Source organism: Labeo rohita, chromosome 16 (assembly GCF_022985175.1).
Source record: "Labeo rohita strain BAU-BD-2019 chromosome 16, IGBB_LRoh.1.0, whole genome shotgun sequence".
Lineage (NCBI taxonomy): Eukaryota > Metazoa > Chordata > Actinopteri > Cypriniformes > Cyprinidae > Labeo > Labeo rohita.
Window position 1 is genome coordinate 2,240,846 of NC_066884.1, and position 20,943 is coordinate 2,261,788.

At 30.2% G+C, this 20,943-nt stretch overlaps 1 protein-coding gene across 1 annotated transcript; it reads right to left on the minus strand.

Annotated features, from left to right (window-relative positions):
* Positions 1 to 1,578: 1,578 nt before the first annotated feature.
* On the minus strand, positions 1,579 to 20,739 carry ifnlr1 (interferon lambda receptor 1). The gene is made up of 7 exons (XM_051131221.1): positions 20,422 to 20,739; positions 16,131 to 16,251; positions 12,523 to 12,695; positions 12,251 to 12,435; positions 12,011 to 12,152; positions 8,829 to 8,953; positions 1,579 to 6,413 (listed from the first exon to the last, which is right to left on the minus strand). Exons 1-7 carry the CDS (start codon positions 20,477 to 20,479, stop codon positions 5,649 to 5,651), a joined length of 1,569 nt encoding a protein of 522 aa, XP_050987178.1. The 5' UTR covers positions 20,480 to 20,739; the 3' UTR covers positions 1,579 to 5,648.
* Between the last annotated feature and the right edge of the window lie 204 nt (positions 20,740 to 20,943).

Sequence of the window (20,943 nt, forward strand, 5' to 3'; positions counted from 1 at the left end):
AATGCACTAAACAACAGACGCTTTTCTGAAGAATACGAAGAGTTCACGGTAATGCACATCTCATGATTAGAGCTGAAAAATGACACTATTGTGTTTTTACAGCTACTTTACAGTTAAGATCATATTCACTGCGTAAGAACCTAAAATCCTGCATGAATTTCAATAATTTTTACACATTGTTCCAAAAACACAAGTAAAATAAAAACTAACATTCCAACCTTCATTACCATGGTGGTGGGCGGAAAAAAAACCACACACATTATGAACTCATGCACCTGTTCTATTTGATTATCGCTCATTAAACAGACACTAAATTAATTGCTAAGCACATAATGAAACAGACGGTGAAACAAACTCTTCACAGTTAAAGAACTCAACTTTAAAAAGCAGGATTAGACACATTAACAAGTTGCCACGACCTAAAATAATCACCAACTTCATAATGAGCTGTGAAAAGTAAAATATATTACATATAATCCATGTATTTTTATGGGGGGAAGAGTAAGATCATTTATCAAACTATATTTTAAAGCACTGGGAATCTTAATTAAATACGCCTCAGATGAAGAGACACTGAAGATTACAGTTTTATAACTTTAAGTTCACATCAGCTTTCACTTTCAAAACAGAAATCTTATGTAACAATATAGTTAATTGTTTTTCGTATTAATTTACTTACTTTTTCACATTTTAATTATTTGTTTTCTTATTAGTTAATTTATTTTTCTATTATTTTTAATCTTCATTTTATTTTTTGTTGTCATGTTACATTTATTTTATTTTTTTTATTTTCATAACTTATTGTCCTATCACATTTTATTAAATATTTTAAAATATGCAGCATTTTCATACAGCTTATTTTCCTATTAATTAATTATCATAGTGAATTATTTATTTTCCTATTCAGTATTATCTTCTTCAGTTTCTGTTTTAAACAGTTTTATCTTTTCAATTTTACAGTTAATGTTTAATTATTCCAAGTAAATTTTTTTTTTAAGATTTAATTTTTCTTTCTTTTTTGTAACTAATACCAACATCGAAAATAAATCGGCATATCAGAATGATTTCTGAAGGATCATGTGACTGAAGACTGGAGTAATGATACTTAAAATTCAGCTTTGCATCACAGAAATAAATTATATTTTAAAGTACATTAAAACAGAAAACCATTATTTTAAACTGTAATAATATTTCATAATTTTTACATTTTTTTCAGAAGAGAGGAGACTTTTTTAAAAGACATTAAAAGCCCTACTGATCCCAAACATTTGAATGGCAGTGTATATATACTTCAGGTAAAAGGTGACCTGTTTTGTCACGCAACAACAGAGGAACTTTGTCACCTTAGATGATAATTTTTTCATATATTATCACTGAACGGTTTATGAGTGTGGGATGAAAATGACTCTGACCTTTGCATTGTTTGCTCTCTGTACGGCACTTAAATATGATCTGCTGTGCAAAACGGGTGATGTGTTTCATGCAAATAAAGCATAATTTATCATAACAAACCTTAAAGTAGAGCACCAACATACTGCATGATTCACAATGAATCAACAAAAATCAAGTGAAAGAACAGATATTTTAAAAAACTTTACTATGCCAATCAAATCAACACACTGCTAGTCTAACATGAGATGAACAGTACATACAGTAATTTAAACAACAATGAAGTTGACATGTTTGAGGGTCAAAGGTTTGTAAAACTTCTTGTAAGGTTACGGAATGGTTGCTTTTCCTCATTTTTCTATCCTCAATTACTGGAGACATTGTTTTGCAATTACATGTTTGTTTCCTTCATAACAAAGAGCCTTTGTCAGTGTTTCTGAGGTATTTAGTCACACTGAACACACTTCAGCACTTCCTCATAGCTGCAGACTGCAAAATCCCCATGAAGCCTTTCACACCGACTCCAAGGAACATGAGAGTCTTCCGTCTGGTATGCAAATATGCAACTCACGACTGTGGAAATTTACAGTATTACATTTAAGAGCTGCTTTTAAGGACACACCTCATCTGTCACTGTTTGTATTGAGCTGCACAATATCATTAAGTCAAACCCTTCAGTGTTATTGTTAGAATGTTTTTAGTCAGCATGAAATCAGAACGAACCTCGTTTTACTTAATGCATTCCGTGCGTTAAGTTTCCTTAGTTTTTTTCTCATTTAGTATGTTAACACGCACTCATTCTCATCAGTCTGAATGAATCCAATCCCATTTCAGATACTGAAAGTCTGTAAATGTGATTTTCGACTGAGTAAACAGTTGAATCTATATTTATTTCAGATCTACAGTCGGTTCAAACTGTAAAAAATAAAAAACACAGAGTGAGTCAACTTAAAATAATTTGTTACCCTGCTGCCTTAAAATTTTAAGTTCAGTCAACTAAAATAAGTTTAGTCAATTTGAAATGTTAAGTTGTACTAAAGTAACAACTTAGATATGTGTGTTTGCTAAACTTAACATTTCAAGTTGAATAAACCTTTTTTGAGATGACTGAACTTAAAATTTTAAGGCAGCCAGGTTACAAATTATTTTAAGTTGACTCAACAAATTGTTTTTTACAGTGCAGTTGTATTGATTGAGGGGTTTACATGATGGTTTTTCAGTCTGATTGGACCATCAATCTGATTATAAACGGATATGTAAACAAACGTACTAAATATACTGTTTCTCTCAGAAATGCATTAGAAGTTAAATAGGTTTAGAACGGCATTTCATGCTGACTTTCACATTATTCAGATTAGCACAACAAATACTGTCAAACCTGTTAATGTTGTAAAAATGTTTCTAAAAATGCAACAACGGCAATTTCAACATATTTCAGGTTTGTCTACATTATGCATTAATTTAAAATTCAAATAAGTTAAAACACAGACATACAACAAACAAACTGTATAACACTTGTGAATATGGCAATGCTACAAATAAGCTTAGTTTCAGTCAAAGTGCCAGTTTGAAAACACTCATTGCTTTTGAAATTCCCTTTAGGATCATTACGTCAACTCAACCAGAGGTCCACGACTAACTATTTTTTTGTTTGTTTGTTTTTCTTTCTGGTGAAAGAAATACATAAATGAAAATATTACATGCTCTGCATGAATATTTACTGAGCAATCCACTATTACCCATTGGTAATGCAACAGTTTAACAATTTACTCATGAAGCCAAATTTAAACTACAATATCTCTGGAACCAAACCATATTGGGCTTTACCAAAGAAACTTTTCTTAAGAACCAACATCTAAAAGGATATTAAGTTACAGGCATGGAAACTTTGGAAAAAACACCTTGAAAAGTGCTATTCCCCCATTTTTGAATGGTCACCGTTGGCAAATAATGCAACAAAGATTGCTGACATCAACTGAGTTGACTAATAGACCTACCAATGTCTGTGTAAAAATATCATGATGTAGCTGTCATCTTTCTAAAGTCATTTTTACCACCTGCAATTTGGCTCAGGCGAAAATTGTCACTCATGCAAAATAATGGATTACTCAATAGACATTCATCTGTGGGATGTAATTTGGTGGCTTTCGTCATTTGAATATCTGGTATCAGAGGGTGCAAAAAATTTTTTAAATATTGAGAAAATTGTCTTTGAAGTTGTCCAGATGAAGTTCTTAGCAATGCATATTACAAATCAAAAATTAATTTGGACATTTGGACTTTGAACTTTAAAGGCAATATTTTAAACAACATCTAAAAAGATATTAAGCTATCTTTAATACTTCTTGAGTTATGTGCATGCAAACTTGGGGAAAAAACACAAAAAAGGTCATTTTTCCCATTTTTGCATGCTCACCATTGGCATATAATGCAACAAAGATTGCTAAAGTCAACAGATTACCAATCTTGGTGCAAAAATATCATGACGTAGCTGCCATCCTTCTAAAGTCATTTTTACCATCTGCAGTTTGGCCCCAAATCTCAGGCGAAAATGGTCACTTTCATACAAAATGATGGATTACTCAATAGACATTCACCTGTGGCATGTAATATGTTGGCTTTCATCACTAAAAACCAGTCGTAAGGGGCAATTTTAAAATAAAATAAGCTAAATAAATAAGCTTTCCATTGATGTATGGTTTGTTAGGATAGGACAATATGTGGCTGAGATACAACTAATTGAAAAATCTGGAATCTGAGAGTGCAAAAAAACCTAAATATTGAGAACACTGCCTTTAAAGTTGTCCAAATGAAGTTCTTAGCAATGCATATTGCAAATCAAAAATTAATTTGGACATTTGGACAACTTTAAAGGCAATATTTTAAACAACATCTAAAAAGATATTAAGCTATCTTTAATACTTCTTGAGTTATGTGCATGCAAACTTGGGGAAAAACACAAAAAAGGTCATTTTTCCCATTTTTGCATGCTCACCATTGGCATATAATGCAACAAAGATTGCTAAAGTCAACAGATTACCAATCTTGGTGCAAAAATATCATGACGTAGCTGCCATCCTTCTAAAGTCATTTTTACCATCTGCAGTTTGGCCCCAAATCTCAGGCGAAAATGGTCACTTTCATACAAAATGATGGATTACTCAATAGACATTCACCTGTGGCATGTAATATGTTGGCTTTCATCACTAAAAACCAGTCGTAAGGGGCAACTTTAAAATAAAATAAGCTAAATAAATAAGCTTTCCATTGATGTATGGTTTGTTAGGATAGGACAATATGTGGCTGAGATACAACTAATTGAAAAATCTGGAATCTGAGAGTGCAAAAAAACCTAAATATTGAGAACACTGCCTTTAAAGTTGTCCAAATGAAGTTCTTAGCAATGCATATTGCAAATCAAAAATTAATTTGGACATTTGGACAACTTTAAAGGCAATATTTTAACCAACATCTAAAAGGATATTCAGCTATCTTTATTACTTCTTGAGTTATGTGCATGCAAACTTGGGGAAAAAACACAAAAAAGTGCATTTTTCCCATTTTTGCATGCTCACCTTTGGCATATAATGCAACAAAGATTGCTATAATGAGCAGATTTTACTAATGGACCTACCAATCTCATAAGTGTCAATTTCTTTTCGAAAAAAGCTGAATAAATAAGCTTTCCATTGATGTGTGGTTTGTTAGAATAAGACAATATTTGGCCAAAATACAACTATTTAAAAAAAAAAACTGGAATCTAAATATTGAGAAAATCGCCTTTAAAGTTGTCCAAATGACATTGTTAGCAATGCATATTGCAAATCAAAAATTAGGTTTTGATATATTTATGGTTGGAAATGTACAAAATATCTTCATGGAACATGATCTTTACTTAATATCCTAAGAAAAATGGATAATTTTGACCCATACAATGGATTTTTTGGCTATTACTACAAATATACCCATGCTACTTAAGACTGGTTTTGAGCTTCAGGGTCACGTTTATGTTTGTCGTTGACAAAAAATAAACAAAAATCAATCATTTTAGCCATGGAAGTTTCTGAAATTTGGTCGAATTCACATGGAAAGACCCTTCAGTGACGCTAGTGAAAATACACACCTTAACGTTTGTATGAAGTCTCTGCTATGCAACTACCTGATGCAAAGAGCTGGCAAAGCCCAACAGAAGATCATCAAACATCACTTTATCTTGCATGGATGTGCTCAGACGAGCACTGGGAAGAAAAGAAACTCAGTCAGTTGCAAGACAAAGACAATCCCTGCATCTCCACCTTCCATCTTTCCAAAAAGATCACACCAACTCGAGGTTCCTCTTCATCAGGTTCGGTTGGGTTTGTCCTCATAATATAAGTCCTCTGGTCTTGTTGTCCCTCCAGAGGAATCCCCGGAATCCAGTTCTGCCTGTAGTTTGACGTCACGACGTCAGGAACATGTACGGGCAGGTAGGATGAGTTACACCTGGAGTCCTTCTGGATGAGGTCTGACAGTAAAGGAATTTGTTCTCTAGTCAAACCTACTGAATCCTGGAAAGGTGCTGGAGAACTCTGACCAGTGTTACACTGGAATAAACAGTCGTGAAACTGCAGCGCACCGTTTTCGGCAGATCTGACTGGTACCACCAGAGGTCCGCTGCTGCTTCCAGTGTCCAAATGGCTGATTAAAAAGGTCGAAATGGAGTCTGGACCAAATGAATCCGAGCCGGTTTTGTCTGTTGTGCCATCAAATGATGGTTCGCTGGAAATCGGGACAGGCATACACATGCTGTAGTGCACAGAAGACTCTGCGCTGTCCGGGACCGGGATGTCCGGTTGATCGCGTGTCCACTCGTGGTCACAGGGCTCCTGGGATGCGTAACCAGCATTAAACACGATCTCTGACTTCTGAGGTGGAAAAACAGCCTGTGGTTCGAGCTTCGCAAATCCGGACCACACTTCCACTTCGGAGATGACGTCCTGGGGATCCGAACAAAACGGAGGACTGCTGTTCTTTGGCACGATTTTCTGTTTTATAAAGAGGAGAGAGCTTTATAATTTAGTCTGTTAGGGTTTTAGTTTCAAAAGATGCTGTTTATTTGTACTTTACTCAGTTTTACCACATTGTATTTAAATAAACGTATGTTTTTAAAGAATTTGCATATACTGGGACATTTGGTTACTTTAATTTTAACTGGGTTTCGCAAATCGTGAGTTGATGAAAAGCTAATAATCATTTTAAAACCATTTAAATCATAAAAATGTCAAATGAAAATAAATAAATCTTTTTAAAATGAAACACTTAGTAAAAATAAAATGAAACAAAATATCACATTAAAATAACTAATCATAAAAGCAATAGAAATAAAACATTCAAAAAAAAATCAATTAAATCAGAAAAATGTCACATTTTAAAAACATTAATAAAATGAATAATTTTAAATGAAAACTGTAACACTCAAAAATCAATTAAATCAGAAAAAAATAAAGAAAATTCACTGTAAAGTAAAATACTAAAAATCATCTGAATCATAAAATATCATATTGAATAAATTATTTAAAAACAAAAGCAATCAAAATAAAACGTTAAAATTAAATCATTTAAATCAGAAAAATTCTATAAAATAAAATAAATAAAATAAAACACTACAAATTAGTTAAGATTGCAGAATGCAAAGTCAAAATAAATCACTTTATCATAAATCAAAATGTCAAAATGTTACTGTAAATAAAATCAATCAATAAATCATATGAAATGTATATATAAAAATCAATAAATCTTAAAAAAAATAAAATAAATAAAACATTTTAGAATAAAACATAAATTTTAGAATTAAAAAAAAATCTAAATATAACACCCAAAAATCAAAGATATTGTTGTAAAATAAAAAATAAAATCTAAATAAATAATAAAAAAAAATCTAAAAAGAAAAATCAAAACACTACTAATAACCAAATAAATTAGAAAAATATTAAACTAAAATAATTGAATCTTAAAATAAATAATTTTAAAATAAAAGCAATCATAATATAACACCCAAAATCAATTAAATCAGAAAAACATCAAATTAAGACATTGTTGTAAAATAAACACAATCCAAATAAAACACCTACTAAAAATCTATTGAATCAGAAAAATGTTAAATTAAAATAAAGCTTTTTAAAATTAAAACAAAAAACAAAACAAAACATTTAAATATATAAAAGTATTTTTAAAAAAATCAAACGTCAAAAAAAATAAATAAATCAAATTAAAATATATCATTGCATAAAACAATCAAAACACTATAAACTAATTAAATTATAAAATAAAAATAAAAATAAAACACTACTGAAAACCAAATAAACTGGAGAAAATTATTAAACTAAAAATAAATCAATTTAAATAAATCATAAAAATTAAAATCTGAACAAAACACTAAAAACCAATTCAACTGAAAAAAAAAATTATAAAATAAAAGCAATCATAACATAACACCCAAAATCAACTATTGAATCAGAAAAATGTAGAATTAAAATAAAGCATTTTAAAATTAAAACAAATGACAACAACAAAAAAAACATTTCAAACAAAATTATTTAAAAAAATCAAATGTCAAAAAAAAAAGTCAAATTAAAATTGCATAAAAACACTACAAACTAATTAAATAATAAAATGTAAAAAATAAATAAATAAATGAATAAAACTGGCTGACAATCAATTAAAGCCCTAAAATAAATAAAATGAAATTATAAATAATAAACAAAACACTAAAAAAGTCAGTGGTTAAAGCATGTTGTGTGATCATTAACCAACATCAGAGAACCAGGAACTTGCAAATGTGCTGTTAAAATATTAAAATATATACTACTTCAAATAAATATTGTACAGGCCAAAGAAATACAGCTGACAAAAATATTTGGGAATCTGACTTGACATAACATTGACATACGATCAAATTTGATTCCAGTTTCCATGCATTTGAAACAGAATGAAGCAGAATTGATTCATCAAACGAGTCGTAGTCCATAGGGAAGTTTGGAAGTGAAAGACGTTTTTGTCAATGAAGTCAAATATTGACTTGATTAATCACCATGAGTTTACGCAAGAACCCAAAATGAGCCAATTTGCTGAGCAAATATCAACACGCAAGATTTATCTTTTCACATCACAAACGGAAAAGACTTTTTGTAATATCTCACATTCCAAAAGAGGGTAAATAACCCATGAAAGCACTCAAGTGCTCGAAGGAAAATCCGTGACTGTTGATCCTCCAGCAGATGTTTGTACCTACCGTAATCGACATGATAAACTCATTTTGAGCGTTAAGACGCATTCCTTCAGGAGCTTTAGAGAAACGTGACGCTCTTGTCAAACAGGACTTTTCACTGCCAGTAAGACGGAGCCCATTCCAAACATGTTCACCTGGAATTTCCCACAGCGAATATGACACAATCACTTACCAGCGCTTTCGGTAAGGAGCTCTTTGTCTTCACAGACAGCTGGCAAAGCATGATGGGCAGGGCGATCAGAAGCAGCAGAGCCAGAAGACCAGGCCATAACACTATATGAAACCAGGAATTAGGTGCTGAAAAACAGAAAATGCCAATGAATATCAAGCTCAGGTTTATCTCAATCGTATATAATGCTGTGAACGCACTGGGCAATAGATTTCGATTTAAATTCAGCAACTTTCAGACTCAGTTGCTGTGATTATTTTGTATTATATTATATTACACTGGCCATTAAGTCTAATAAAATAAAATAATAATAAAATATAGATCAATTAAAATATATATAAATCAAATTAAAATTAATAACGTAAAAAAAAACACCCGTCAAATTAAGATACTGTTGTAAAATAAAAATTAATCAAAATAAATCACTTACTACAAATGAATTAAATCATAAATCATAAATCACTGAAAAACAACCCAATGAAACACCTCAACTGAATAAGAAAAATGTCAAATTAAAATGAAAACAGTTTAAAATTAAAACAACGAAACAAACAAATAAATAAAAATAGTAATGATATAGAAATAAATAAATAAGTAAAATAAATAAATAAATAAACAAGTAAAATAAATAAATAAATAAATAATTGGTTTATTTATTTGTTGGTAATGCACATTTTCTGTTACATGACACTAAACACTGTGAAATAGGTTTTTATTTATTTCAGCAACTTTGTATTATTTTCTATCAGTTATTTTGCATTACATATAATGGCCCTTTAGGTCCGAGCAAATAAATAAAAATAAAAATGTAATATAAATAAAAAATGAAACAAGTAAATAAATAAAAATTTGTAAATAAATAAATAAATAAATAAATAAACAAGTAAATAAATTTATAAAAATAAATAAAATAAATAAATAAATAATTTATTTATTTGTTGGTAATGCACATTTTCTGTTACATGACACTAAACACTGTGAAATAGGTTTTTATTTATTTCAGCAACTTTGTATTATTTTCTATCATTATTTTGCATTATGTATAATTGCCCTTTATGTCCGAGTAAATAAATAAAAATAAAGATAGAAATGTAATATAAATAAAAAACAAAACAAGTAAATAAAAAAATAGTAAATAAATAAATACATTAATTAATTAATAAATCATTTATTTATTTGTTGGTAATGCACATTTTCTGTTACATGATACTAAAAACTGTGAGATAGGTTTTCATTTATTTCAGCAACTTTGTCATTTTCTATCATTATTTTGCATTATATACAGTCATATGAAAAAGTTAGGACACCCTACTGAATTTCATGGTTTTCTGTACCAGGACATAATAAAAAATGATCTAGTCCTTGGCAGGTCTTAAAATTTGAAAAATAAATCTTCAGATCAACATCATAACATGACATATCACACAGTGTTATTATTTATTTAACAAAAATACAGCCAAGAGGGAAAGGCCATGTGTGACAAAGTTAGGACACCCTATGAGTCAACTGCCTCTAGAGCCACTTTTAGCAGCAATAACCTGAAGCATTCATTTTCTGTGTGACTTTATCAGTCTCTCACATCGTTCTGGAGGAATTTGGACCACTCTTCTTTTCAGCGTTGCTCCAGTTTGTTGAGGTTTGTGGGCATTTGCTTATGCACAGCTCTCACCACAGCATTTGAGTCAGGATGAGCGCTGGACTTAGACTGGGCTATTGCAACACCTTGATTCTTTTTTTTTCAGCCATTCTGTTGTAGATTTGCTGGTGTGCTTGGGATCATTGTCCTGTTGCATGACCCAATTTTGTTCATGTTCATGGCCAGCTCAATGACTGTGAGGTGCCCAGGTCTTGTGGCTACAAAATAATCAGCCCCCCTCCAGCATGCTTGTCTTTTGGTATGAGGTGTTTGTGCTGATATGCTCTTTAGGTTTTCACCAATCTTGGCGCTGTGCTTTATGGCCAAACATCTCCACGTTGGTCTCGTCTGTTCAAAGGACATTATTCTAGAAGACTTGTGTTTTGTTCAGATGCAACTTTGCAGACCTAAACTGTGCTCCAATGTTTATTTTTAGATAGAAGAGGCTTTCTTCTGCCAAGCCTTCCAAACATGCAGTTTTTGTCCCATATTTTTCTAATGCCATTGTCATGAACTTTATCATTTAACGTGTTAACTGAGGCCTGTAGAGTCTGAGGTGTAGTTCTTGGGTTGTCTGCCATTTCTCTGAGCTTTACACGGTCTGATCTCGGGGTGAATTTTCTGGGACGTCCACTCCTGGAAGGAGAGGTGTCTGTTTTAAATGTCTTCCACTTGTGAATAAACATCAGATTGTTTGGAAATGGCTGTATTACTCTTCTCAGATTGATGGCAGCAACAATTGCTTCTCTAAGATGATTGCTGATGTCTTACCTCCTTGGTATTGTGTTAACACACACCTGAAGGCTCCAGACCAGCAAACTGCCAAAGCTTATGCTTTTATAGAGGCGCTCAGACTTGCTGATGATCAGTTAATCAAAGGTGTTTGATCAGCAGTGCTTGACCGTTATTTACCCTCTTAATTCCAGTGTTAACAGTAAGGGCGTCCTAACTTTGTCACACATTGCTTTTCCATTTTGGCTTTATTTTGGTTCAGTAAATAATGACAGGGTGTAATGTGTCATGTGTTGTTGTTCATCTGAGGTTTTATTTTCAAAATTTTAGGACCAGCCAAGGACCAGTTGTTTTAATGATGTCCTGATACGGAAAACCATGGAATTCACTTTTTCACATGACTGTATAATGTAATAATAAAAATGTAATATAAATAAAAAACAAAACAAGTAAATAAATAAATATTAGTAAGTAAATAAATAAATAAATAATTTATTTGTTGGTAATGCACATTTTCTGTTACATGATACTAAACACTGTGAAATAGGTTTTCATTTATTTCAGAAACAGTCACTTTCTATCATTATTTTGCATTATATATAATGGCCATTTACGTCTAAAAAAATAAATAAATAATAGAGATAAAAATAAAGCAACAAAACAAATAAATAAACTGTAGACTTAGTTAGGGTATTCATAAAGGGAAACAATAACACATTGAAAACAGTGTTTTGTTAAATGACGGGTGTTCAGATTCAGTCAGTGTAGTGAGGACTAGTTTTCTACACATTGATCAAAGCACAAACTGTTGAATTACCCGAGACGGTCACACAGAAGGATGCGTTTTCACTGGGACCGGACCAACCGGGATGTGTGAGCGTATATGACACTTCACCACAGTACTGCACGTCTGTTTCCACAAGCCAAATAAACACTGAGCGAGACGTGTCCTCAAACACCTGACAAAAATGCAGACATTTAGTTGAACATGAGGGGTCAAAAATAAAAAAGCAACTAATAATATGCAAACAACCGAAGAAAAATGAAGAATAACCACCTTTCCTGCCAGTGACTCGGGTTGTGTCAGACGAACTGCGTAATTAACGGATGATTTCATGAAACCTTTTCCCCAAAATCTGATGCTCTCAATAGAGCAGTTCCAAGCGGCCATCGGCGGCGAAACGGTCACATTCAGATGCGTTTGGTTTGACGTTACTGACAGCTGCGGTGCAACGAAAGTGGCTGAAACGAGTAAAAACAAAAGTCAGATACATCTAAGAAAGTCCTGAATCCTTGTTCACAAGCTGAGAAAAGACCAAAACAACTTACTTTGCCAAAACGGAGAGAACGCCACCTCACCCAGGCACTGTCCACCGGCGTAGACCTTGGCGTGATATTTAGACGTCACGTCGCTCATCACATGGGTCATCACATTCGTCATGTCACAAACAGGAGTGGAGATGTTCTGACACCACGTCACCGGTTCGTACGGGCTCCCGTAACTGCAAAAGACCAAACACACTCAAAACATTTAACAAAGACACGTGTGACAGAGACAAACACAGACGTAGGAAATTAATCATCAGCAATTAAAGGCATATCTTGTTTAATCACAGTCGTGTGAGTTTACACAGAAACTCTTTCAGACTGACCAGACTAACCAGATTCCAATTATACTAGTTCTCCTGCTCTATTTAACCTGGTATCTCATCATTACACACCCTGTTTGCTGTGTGCATGTGTCATGCCCTTTCTTACATCATCGGTATCTGATTACATACATTGTTATCTTTGAAACAACTCATCAAGTCATAAATATATCAAGTCATAAAGGCAATAAATGCAAATTCTCAGTGCAATGACCTGAATTCTGAAAAATGTGTTCAAATACATGCAAAAAAAAATAAAATTAAAAGTGAGAATAAATATTTCTAACAAATATTAAAATGCACTGCAAAAAACCTTAGATTTAAAATATAAAAAACACAAAATATTTTATATAAAAATAAAGTTTAGTACAAATTAAATTTGTTTTAAAATTAAGATTAAAAGTAAAATATTATTTCTATCAAAAATAAAAAGTATGAATATAAAATATTAAAATCAAAACAAATTTTATAAAAATATAAAATAAAATTATTTTATTTAATAAAAAAAATTACACACATATGTATACAATTATATATATATATATATATATATATACACACACATACACTAATAAATACAACGTATCAATATAAAATATAAAATATATAAATATATGTATAATAAAATGTATGAATAAAAAAATGTGCATATGAATATAAAATATAAAAATCAAAACGAATTGTATAAAAATATAAAATAAAATAATTTGAACCGTTTTATTTATATAAATGATACAAAAATTACACATATATATAAAATTATTTTAAAATTTTATTACATTAATATTGCATTAATTATACACAAAATATATATATATATATATATACACAATAAATAAAACGTATTAATATAAAATATAAAAATCATAACTAATTTTATAAAAAAAATAAAATGCAATAATTGTAAGTTTTATTTATATAAATAAAAACATATATATAAATATATATGTATAATAAAACGTATGAATGAAAACGTATATGTATGAATATAAAATAAATAAAATCAAAACTAATAATAATATAAAAATGATATAAAAATATAATTTAATATACCTCTGACCTTTTATTTATATAAATAACGTATGATAATAACGTTTTATATAATAAAGTAATATATATATATATATATATATATATATATATATATATAATTATTATTAATTAATGAAACATAAATATGATATATAAACTACTGTATATCTGAGCAAAAATAAAGCATTTTAAAAACATTAAAAGCTCATAAGCTCCTATATGGGGGAAGAGGTTACGAGGTTGGACTGATGTGGGATTATCTGGAGCTTCTGAAGCTTTCGTCTCTCATCCCGTCATCCGTCTGTCTGCCTCACTGACCCTCCCAGCATGCACTGCTGCTCCCTCCGCTCCCATCACATTTATTTCTCCCCATCAGCTTCTCTGTAAAGCGTAGCTGTGACTGCTGCAGACCACTCGGTGCCAAGGCCAGAAAGGGCCGGCAACATTTCGCAGACGCAGCTTCTTCCTGCTCCGTTTCTAATTGCAGTTCAGAGATTCACAGCCGGCGGACCACTGCGCGTCCTTCAGCAAAGTCACCAGTCTCAGTGTTATTCACAGAAAACCGAAGCATTGAGAAGAAAGCTTTTTAAACCCATGGCCAAATAATGAATTTTAGTTTTAAACGCTACTAATTTTTAAAGATGTTTTTAGATGATAATGTAATGTGAACGGGGGCACAGAGATCGCATTAGCATGAAAAACAGAGAAGGAAATAAAGAGAAGGAAAATCAGAGGCAATGTACTGTGTCGAATGTGTGCATTTTCTTCAACTTCAGTGCTTGTGTTTTACTTACAATAAATTGCTCCCATTAATTTAAAGGACAGTGTCAAAGCCCTATTAATTCCTTCCAGTAGCGCTCAGCAGTATTACTGTACTAAAATCTTATATTATGGTGTGAAAAATGTCTGTAATTATAACACAACATAGTATTTTAAAGAAAAAAAAAAAATCAATTAGAAAAAAATGAATTAACATTAAAATATATATTAATGTTATTATATATATTAAAATATGCATGCATTATATATTATAAATAATGCAATATATTTTTATTATTATTTAGATATGTACACACACACACACACACGAGTATGCAATTAATATTGCAATATATGTAATATACTGTGTATAAAAATGATATAAAAATATAATTTAATATACCTCTGACAGTTTTATTTATATAAATAACGTATGATAATAACGTTTTATATAACAAGTGTATGATTTTAAAATATTAAAAATCAAAACTAATTTTATAAAAATTTAAAAGAAATATTCTAAAAATTTTATTTATATAAATAAATTATATATATATATATATATATATATATATATATAATTATTAATTAATTAAACATAAATATGATATATAAACTACTGTATAACTGAGCATAAATAAAGCAAATAAACTGAAATAAAAATAGCACAGACATATTTAAAAAATAAGGGAAGACATAAATAAATAAATAAATAAATAAATAAATAAATAAATAAATAAATAAATAAATAAATAAATAAATAAATAAATTTAAATAAATATTTATTTAAAAAACAGTCAAAGTCTCTTCTGCTTACCAAGCCTGCATTTATTTGATCCCAAGTACAGCAAAAACAGTAAAATTGTGAAATATTTTTACTATTTAAAATAACTGTTTTCTATTTCTGATATATTTTAAAATGTAATTTATTCCTGTGATCAAAGCTGAATTTTCAGCATCAATACTCAAGTCTTTAGTGTCACATGATCCTTCAGAAATCATTCTAATGAATGATTTGCTGCATTTGTTATCATTAGCATATATTTATATATTTATATTTATTGATATTTGTATTGATATTCATATTATTAATATATTATTATAGAATAGAATTTTTTCATGTTTCTTTGATGAATAAAAACGTTCAGAAGAACAGCATTTATTTGAAATACAAATCTTTTGTAACATAATTGTCTTTATAATCTCTTTTAATCAATTTAAAGCATCCTTGCTAAAAATTCAAAGCTGAAAATTCAGCTTTGATCACAGAAATAAATTACATTTTAAAATATATCCAAATAGAAAACAGTTGATCTAAACAGTAAAAATATTTCAAAATTGTACTGTTTTTACTGTACTTTGAATCAAATAAATGCAGGCTTGGTGAGCTGACGTCTTTAAAAAACATTGACTGGTAGTGTATATATTTATATTTAATATATAAATGCATCAGTGCTCTCTTTCTATAAATATTTTGCTCTGGTCTCTGTCACTCACAGGTTGTACTGGACGCTGTAGAGAACCGTTTGACCCGGAACGGGATCCCAATGGAGAACGCTGAAGAAATTCCTGGACTCAAAATAAGCCTTTGTCTGATTACAGCTCTGACCCCAGCAACCTGCAGACCACAACAATAAAATAAGACGCTTTTAGAAGTCATCACCATCTATATATAAATCAAGCTAATTATGTTCTAGACTAAATATCTTTAGGCTAAAAGTAAAGGGGACTTTACTTTCTCCCTCAGGTCGGTTTTTCCATTTAACGTTATGCTCCGCAGCTGATGTATTTACAGCACACATTAGAGGACAGTAAAGTACACGAGTCATTGACTTGCTCACAATACAGCATGTCTTAAGTGCCTTATTGCTTTTCTAAAATGTTTACGACAATAATACTAAATCTGAAAAAGTATGTATTGATGTGTTACTTTTTTGAAGTACAGTATTACTACAGTAGTTCCTGACAGCAACAGTAACGGCAAGAGAATGTTCTGATGTAACATGCTTCATCTATTGAAGCTCAAATAAAAACAGAATAGAAACTCTTCTCATCCACAAAACAAATTTGTATGATTTTCCACAAAAAAAAATTTGTTTGATTTGCAACAAAATGTACATATTTGTATGATTTTTCACGAAACATACAAATTAATTTTATTTTCCCACAAAACGTACAAATTTGTATGATTTTCCACAAAACCACAAACAAACAAATTTGTTGGATTTTCTACAAAACATACACATTCGTCCGAGTCAGGTCATTTAAATTTGAACAAATTAGCCACCTCGCAAAATATGTATGGTTTTCCACAAAATGTACAAATTCTTATGATTTTCCACAAAACAAACAAATTCGTATGAACCAGGTCATATAAATTTGCACAAAACGTACACATTTGTACGAGCCAGAACATACAAATTTGTATAAATTAGCCACCTCGTAAAATATGTACGATTTTCCGTAAGACATACAAATTCGTATGATTTTCCACAAAAAGTACAAATTCGTACAATTTTCCACAAAAGGTACACATTTGTCATATGAGCCAGGTCATACAAATTTGTTCGAATTAGCTACCTTATAAAATACGTACGGCTTTCTAAAAAGCATAGAAATTTGTATGATTTTCCACAAAAACAAATTTGTTGGATTTTCTACAAAACAAACAAATTCGTTGGGTTTTCTACAAAACATACACATTTGTAAGATTTTTCACAAAACACACTTTTTTTTTTTTTTTGATTTTCCACAAATTCGTAAATTTTCCATAATCGAACTAGCCATCTTGTAAAATATGTATGACTTTCCACAAAACTTACACTTTTTTTGTTTTAGATTTTCCACAAAATGTAAAAATTCGTACAATTTTCCACAAAATGTACACATTTGTACGAGCCAGGTCATACAAATTTGTTCAAAGTATAGCTACCTTATAAAATATGTATGACTTTCTAAAAGCATAGAAATTCGTACGATTTTCCACAAAACATACAAATTTTTTAGATTTTCCACAAAACAAACAAATTCGTTGGATTGTCTACAAAACGTACACATTTGTAAGATTTTTCATAAAACGTACAAATTTGTACAATTTTCCACATAATGTACAAATTCGAACGATTTTCCACAAAACATACACATTAGTACAAGCCAGGTCGTATAAATTTCTACGAATTAGCCCTATTGTAAAATATGTATGTATGTATATACAATTTTTTTTTATTTTCCACAATGCATACAAATTCCTACGATTTTCCACAAAACGTACAAATTCATACAACTTTTCACAAAACGTACTAATTCAAACGATTTTCCACAAAACATACCATTTTTTTGATTTTCCACAAACGTACAAATTCATGCAATTTTCCACAAATTCGTGAATTTTCCACAATCGAATTAGCCATCTTGTATAATATGTGACTTTCCACAAAGCATACAAATTCGTACGATTTTCCACAAAACATGCACAGCACAAAGAACAGCTTAGATGCTATATTATTGATTGTTCATGTTGCTAAGTGTGTTGCGCAGTGGGTGAAACGGTCGCAGTCGTGCTTTATCGTGAATTAAACACAGCTGCTGACCAATCAGAATCGAGGACTGGAACTAACTGTTTTCTAACACAAACACAGCTAAAGCTCCTCTGCTGAAGAGCGACACCGTCTTTGTGTTTCATGCTCTTGACTCTTCAGATTATGGTTTGAAACACTACCAGCAGAGGAAACAACATCCACAAACCCACTCAAGTTCTTCACGCTGTTTGACATCAATCAATAAATATATACACGACCTTTAAACCTCAAGGCTTTTTCAAACGTTCTTCTTGACCAACTTTCCTATTCTAGTTTCAGCAGTCGATGGACAGCGTTTGACGAGCATCTGACAGCGAGATGATGATCCACGTGGTTCTCTATCGATTATGAGCCTGGATGAATACGCTCTGCGCGTTTTGATTTTTACTTGAGGAAAACTGAACAGGAATGACCGAACGGCTCCACATATACCAGAAGGATTTTGCAGAAAGTGTTGCTCATATGAAAAGATTGACCTCTACAGATTAATGCTCACAGCAAATGCGAATAAAATTGGTTTTGATGGGTACATAAAACTTTATGGAGTGTAATTTGATCAGAAACTGAAAGTCACATGGTGTAAACTGAAGTAGTTTATCTGTGATCGTATCTAGCATGGACTGACATGACGTGCACAAATGCAAATCACATACTGCCATCTTCTCTTAACTCTGTTTCTGTTCAAGTTTATCTACAAGTTACAGTTCTGTTTTGTTTACAGAAATAGAAATTCTCACATGCCGAATATTCGTCACATTAAGCCACCAAAATTAAAGCATGACTTAAATAGCACTTTAGTGTCACCGAGATGCTATTATACTTTTTATTTTTAATTCATTTGTATTTTTATATTTTCTGTTTATTGTAATTTCTACAATAATGTATATATAATTTACATAATTCATATAATGATTAAATAAATAAATACATACATTAAAAATGATTACCTTTGCATACAAACTAAAATAAAAAAAGTGTTATTTAAAGTCCTAAAAAAAACAATTTTAAAGAAATTAATTAAATTACCGAAACACAAAAAATAACTAATTATACTGTAATAAAATGGTTTTAAATTCTTCTCAGTTCACTCTCTCTTTTTATTTGGAACTGGATGAACAAAAAACATTATACTTTTTATTATTTGTATACATTTTAAATATATTTATTTTTGTTTATTTTATTTTATTTATTTTTATTTATTTATTTATATATAGAATCAGCCGTTTGTTTGTTTTTTAATTAACAAAATATATAATGGACATTAAAAAAAAAAAAAAATAAAATAATTAAACATTAAATAAATTAAAATTAACTAAAAGGAAAAATAAATATAAAACTAATATATATATATATATATATATATATATAGATAGATAGATAGATAGATAGATAGATAGATAGATAGATAGAGAGATTATTGATTACAACCAATTTCTATACTTTTTGTACAAAAATAAAATATTTATTTATTTGATAATAGTAGATTCACTTTAATTAATGGTGCTTCATCTTTCGAAATTAATTTGTATCAATTTTAAATGTCTTTATATATATTTTTTTACATTTTTAATATTTTTTTTCTTTTTTTCTTTTTTTTTTCTTTTTTTCTCAACGACAATGGAATCAATTAGCTATTTTTATAAAATTACAAAATATATATGGACATTAAAAATAATAATAAACAAAATGACACAAACATAAACATTTTAAATAAAAAAAAATAATAAAACAAATGAAAATGAAAGGGGAAAATATAAAAATAAAAACTAATTAAAATATTAATAAAAACTACAAGAGTTTATCAATGACACTAACATCTCTCTTTATTTATTTATTTATTTATTTAATAATAGTAGACTCTTAAAATTGTATTTATTTATTTTTATTATTATTTTTATTTAATTTTCTTCCCTCAATAACAATGGAATCAATTAGCTGTTTATATATATATATATATATATATATATATATACACATACATACATACATATTATATTCTATATGTACATAATACATATTAAAATAATGACGCAAACAAAAAAAATAACATTTAAAAAAAAAACACAAGAAAAAGCAGATTTCATTGTCACAAAAAAATAATAATAAAAAAATAAATAAACGTTATTATTTTAAGTAGTTTTTATTTATTTATTTTTTAATAAAAACTAAAATATATATTTAAAGAAATACAGTGGATTTTTATTACTCACCTGCACAGCAGAGCAAGAAAATGGCAACTCTCAGAAGCCACATATCCAGACGTATCATAATATCTCCAATTTAGAAACATTAAATTAAGATCCAGCGGTCAGAGACACAGTCCTCTCATTATTTCCACGAGACGCTTCCTACAAATCTCATTTCCACAAATGAGAAAAATCACATTAAGTCGTACGGTGGGATATTATTCAATCACTGTCATTTGTGCAATGACAGAGTCCGTCTCCGGTCGTCCATGTGTAATCGTTCTGAAGGAAGATCTAGCGCTCCTCAGGTGTGCAGGTGAACTTTGGAGCGTCTTATCAGCACCTTCCTGTTTTCTGCTGTTGGCCTCCACCCATTAGGGGCGTCTATAGATGTTCTTCACCGCACACACATCTCGAATTTCAGGTTTTATCTGTTGAAAAACTGAAACTGGAAATGAAGCACTTCTCAGAAAGGTGCAAGACAAATGAAGCACGCCTTCGGGCGGGACGAAGGTGGATTTAGTTGGCATTCACGGCCCTATATTA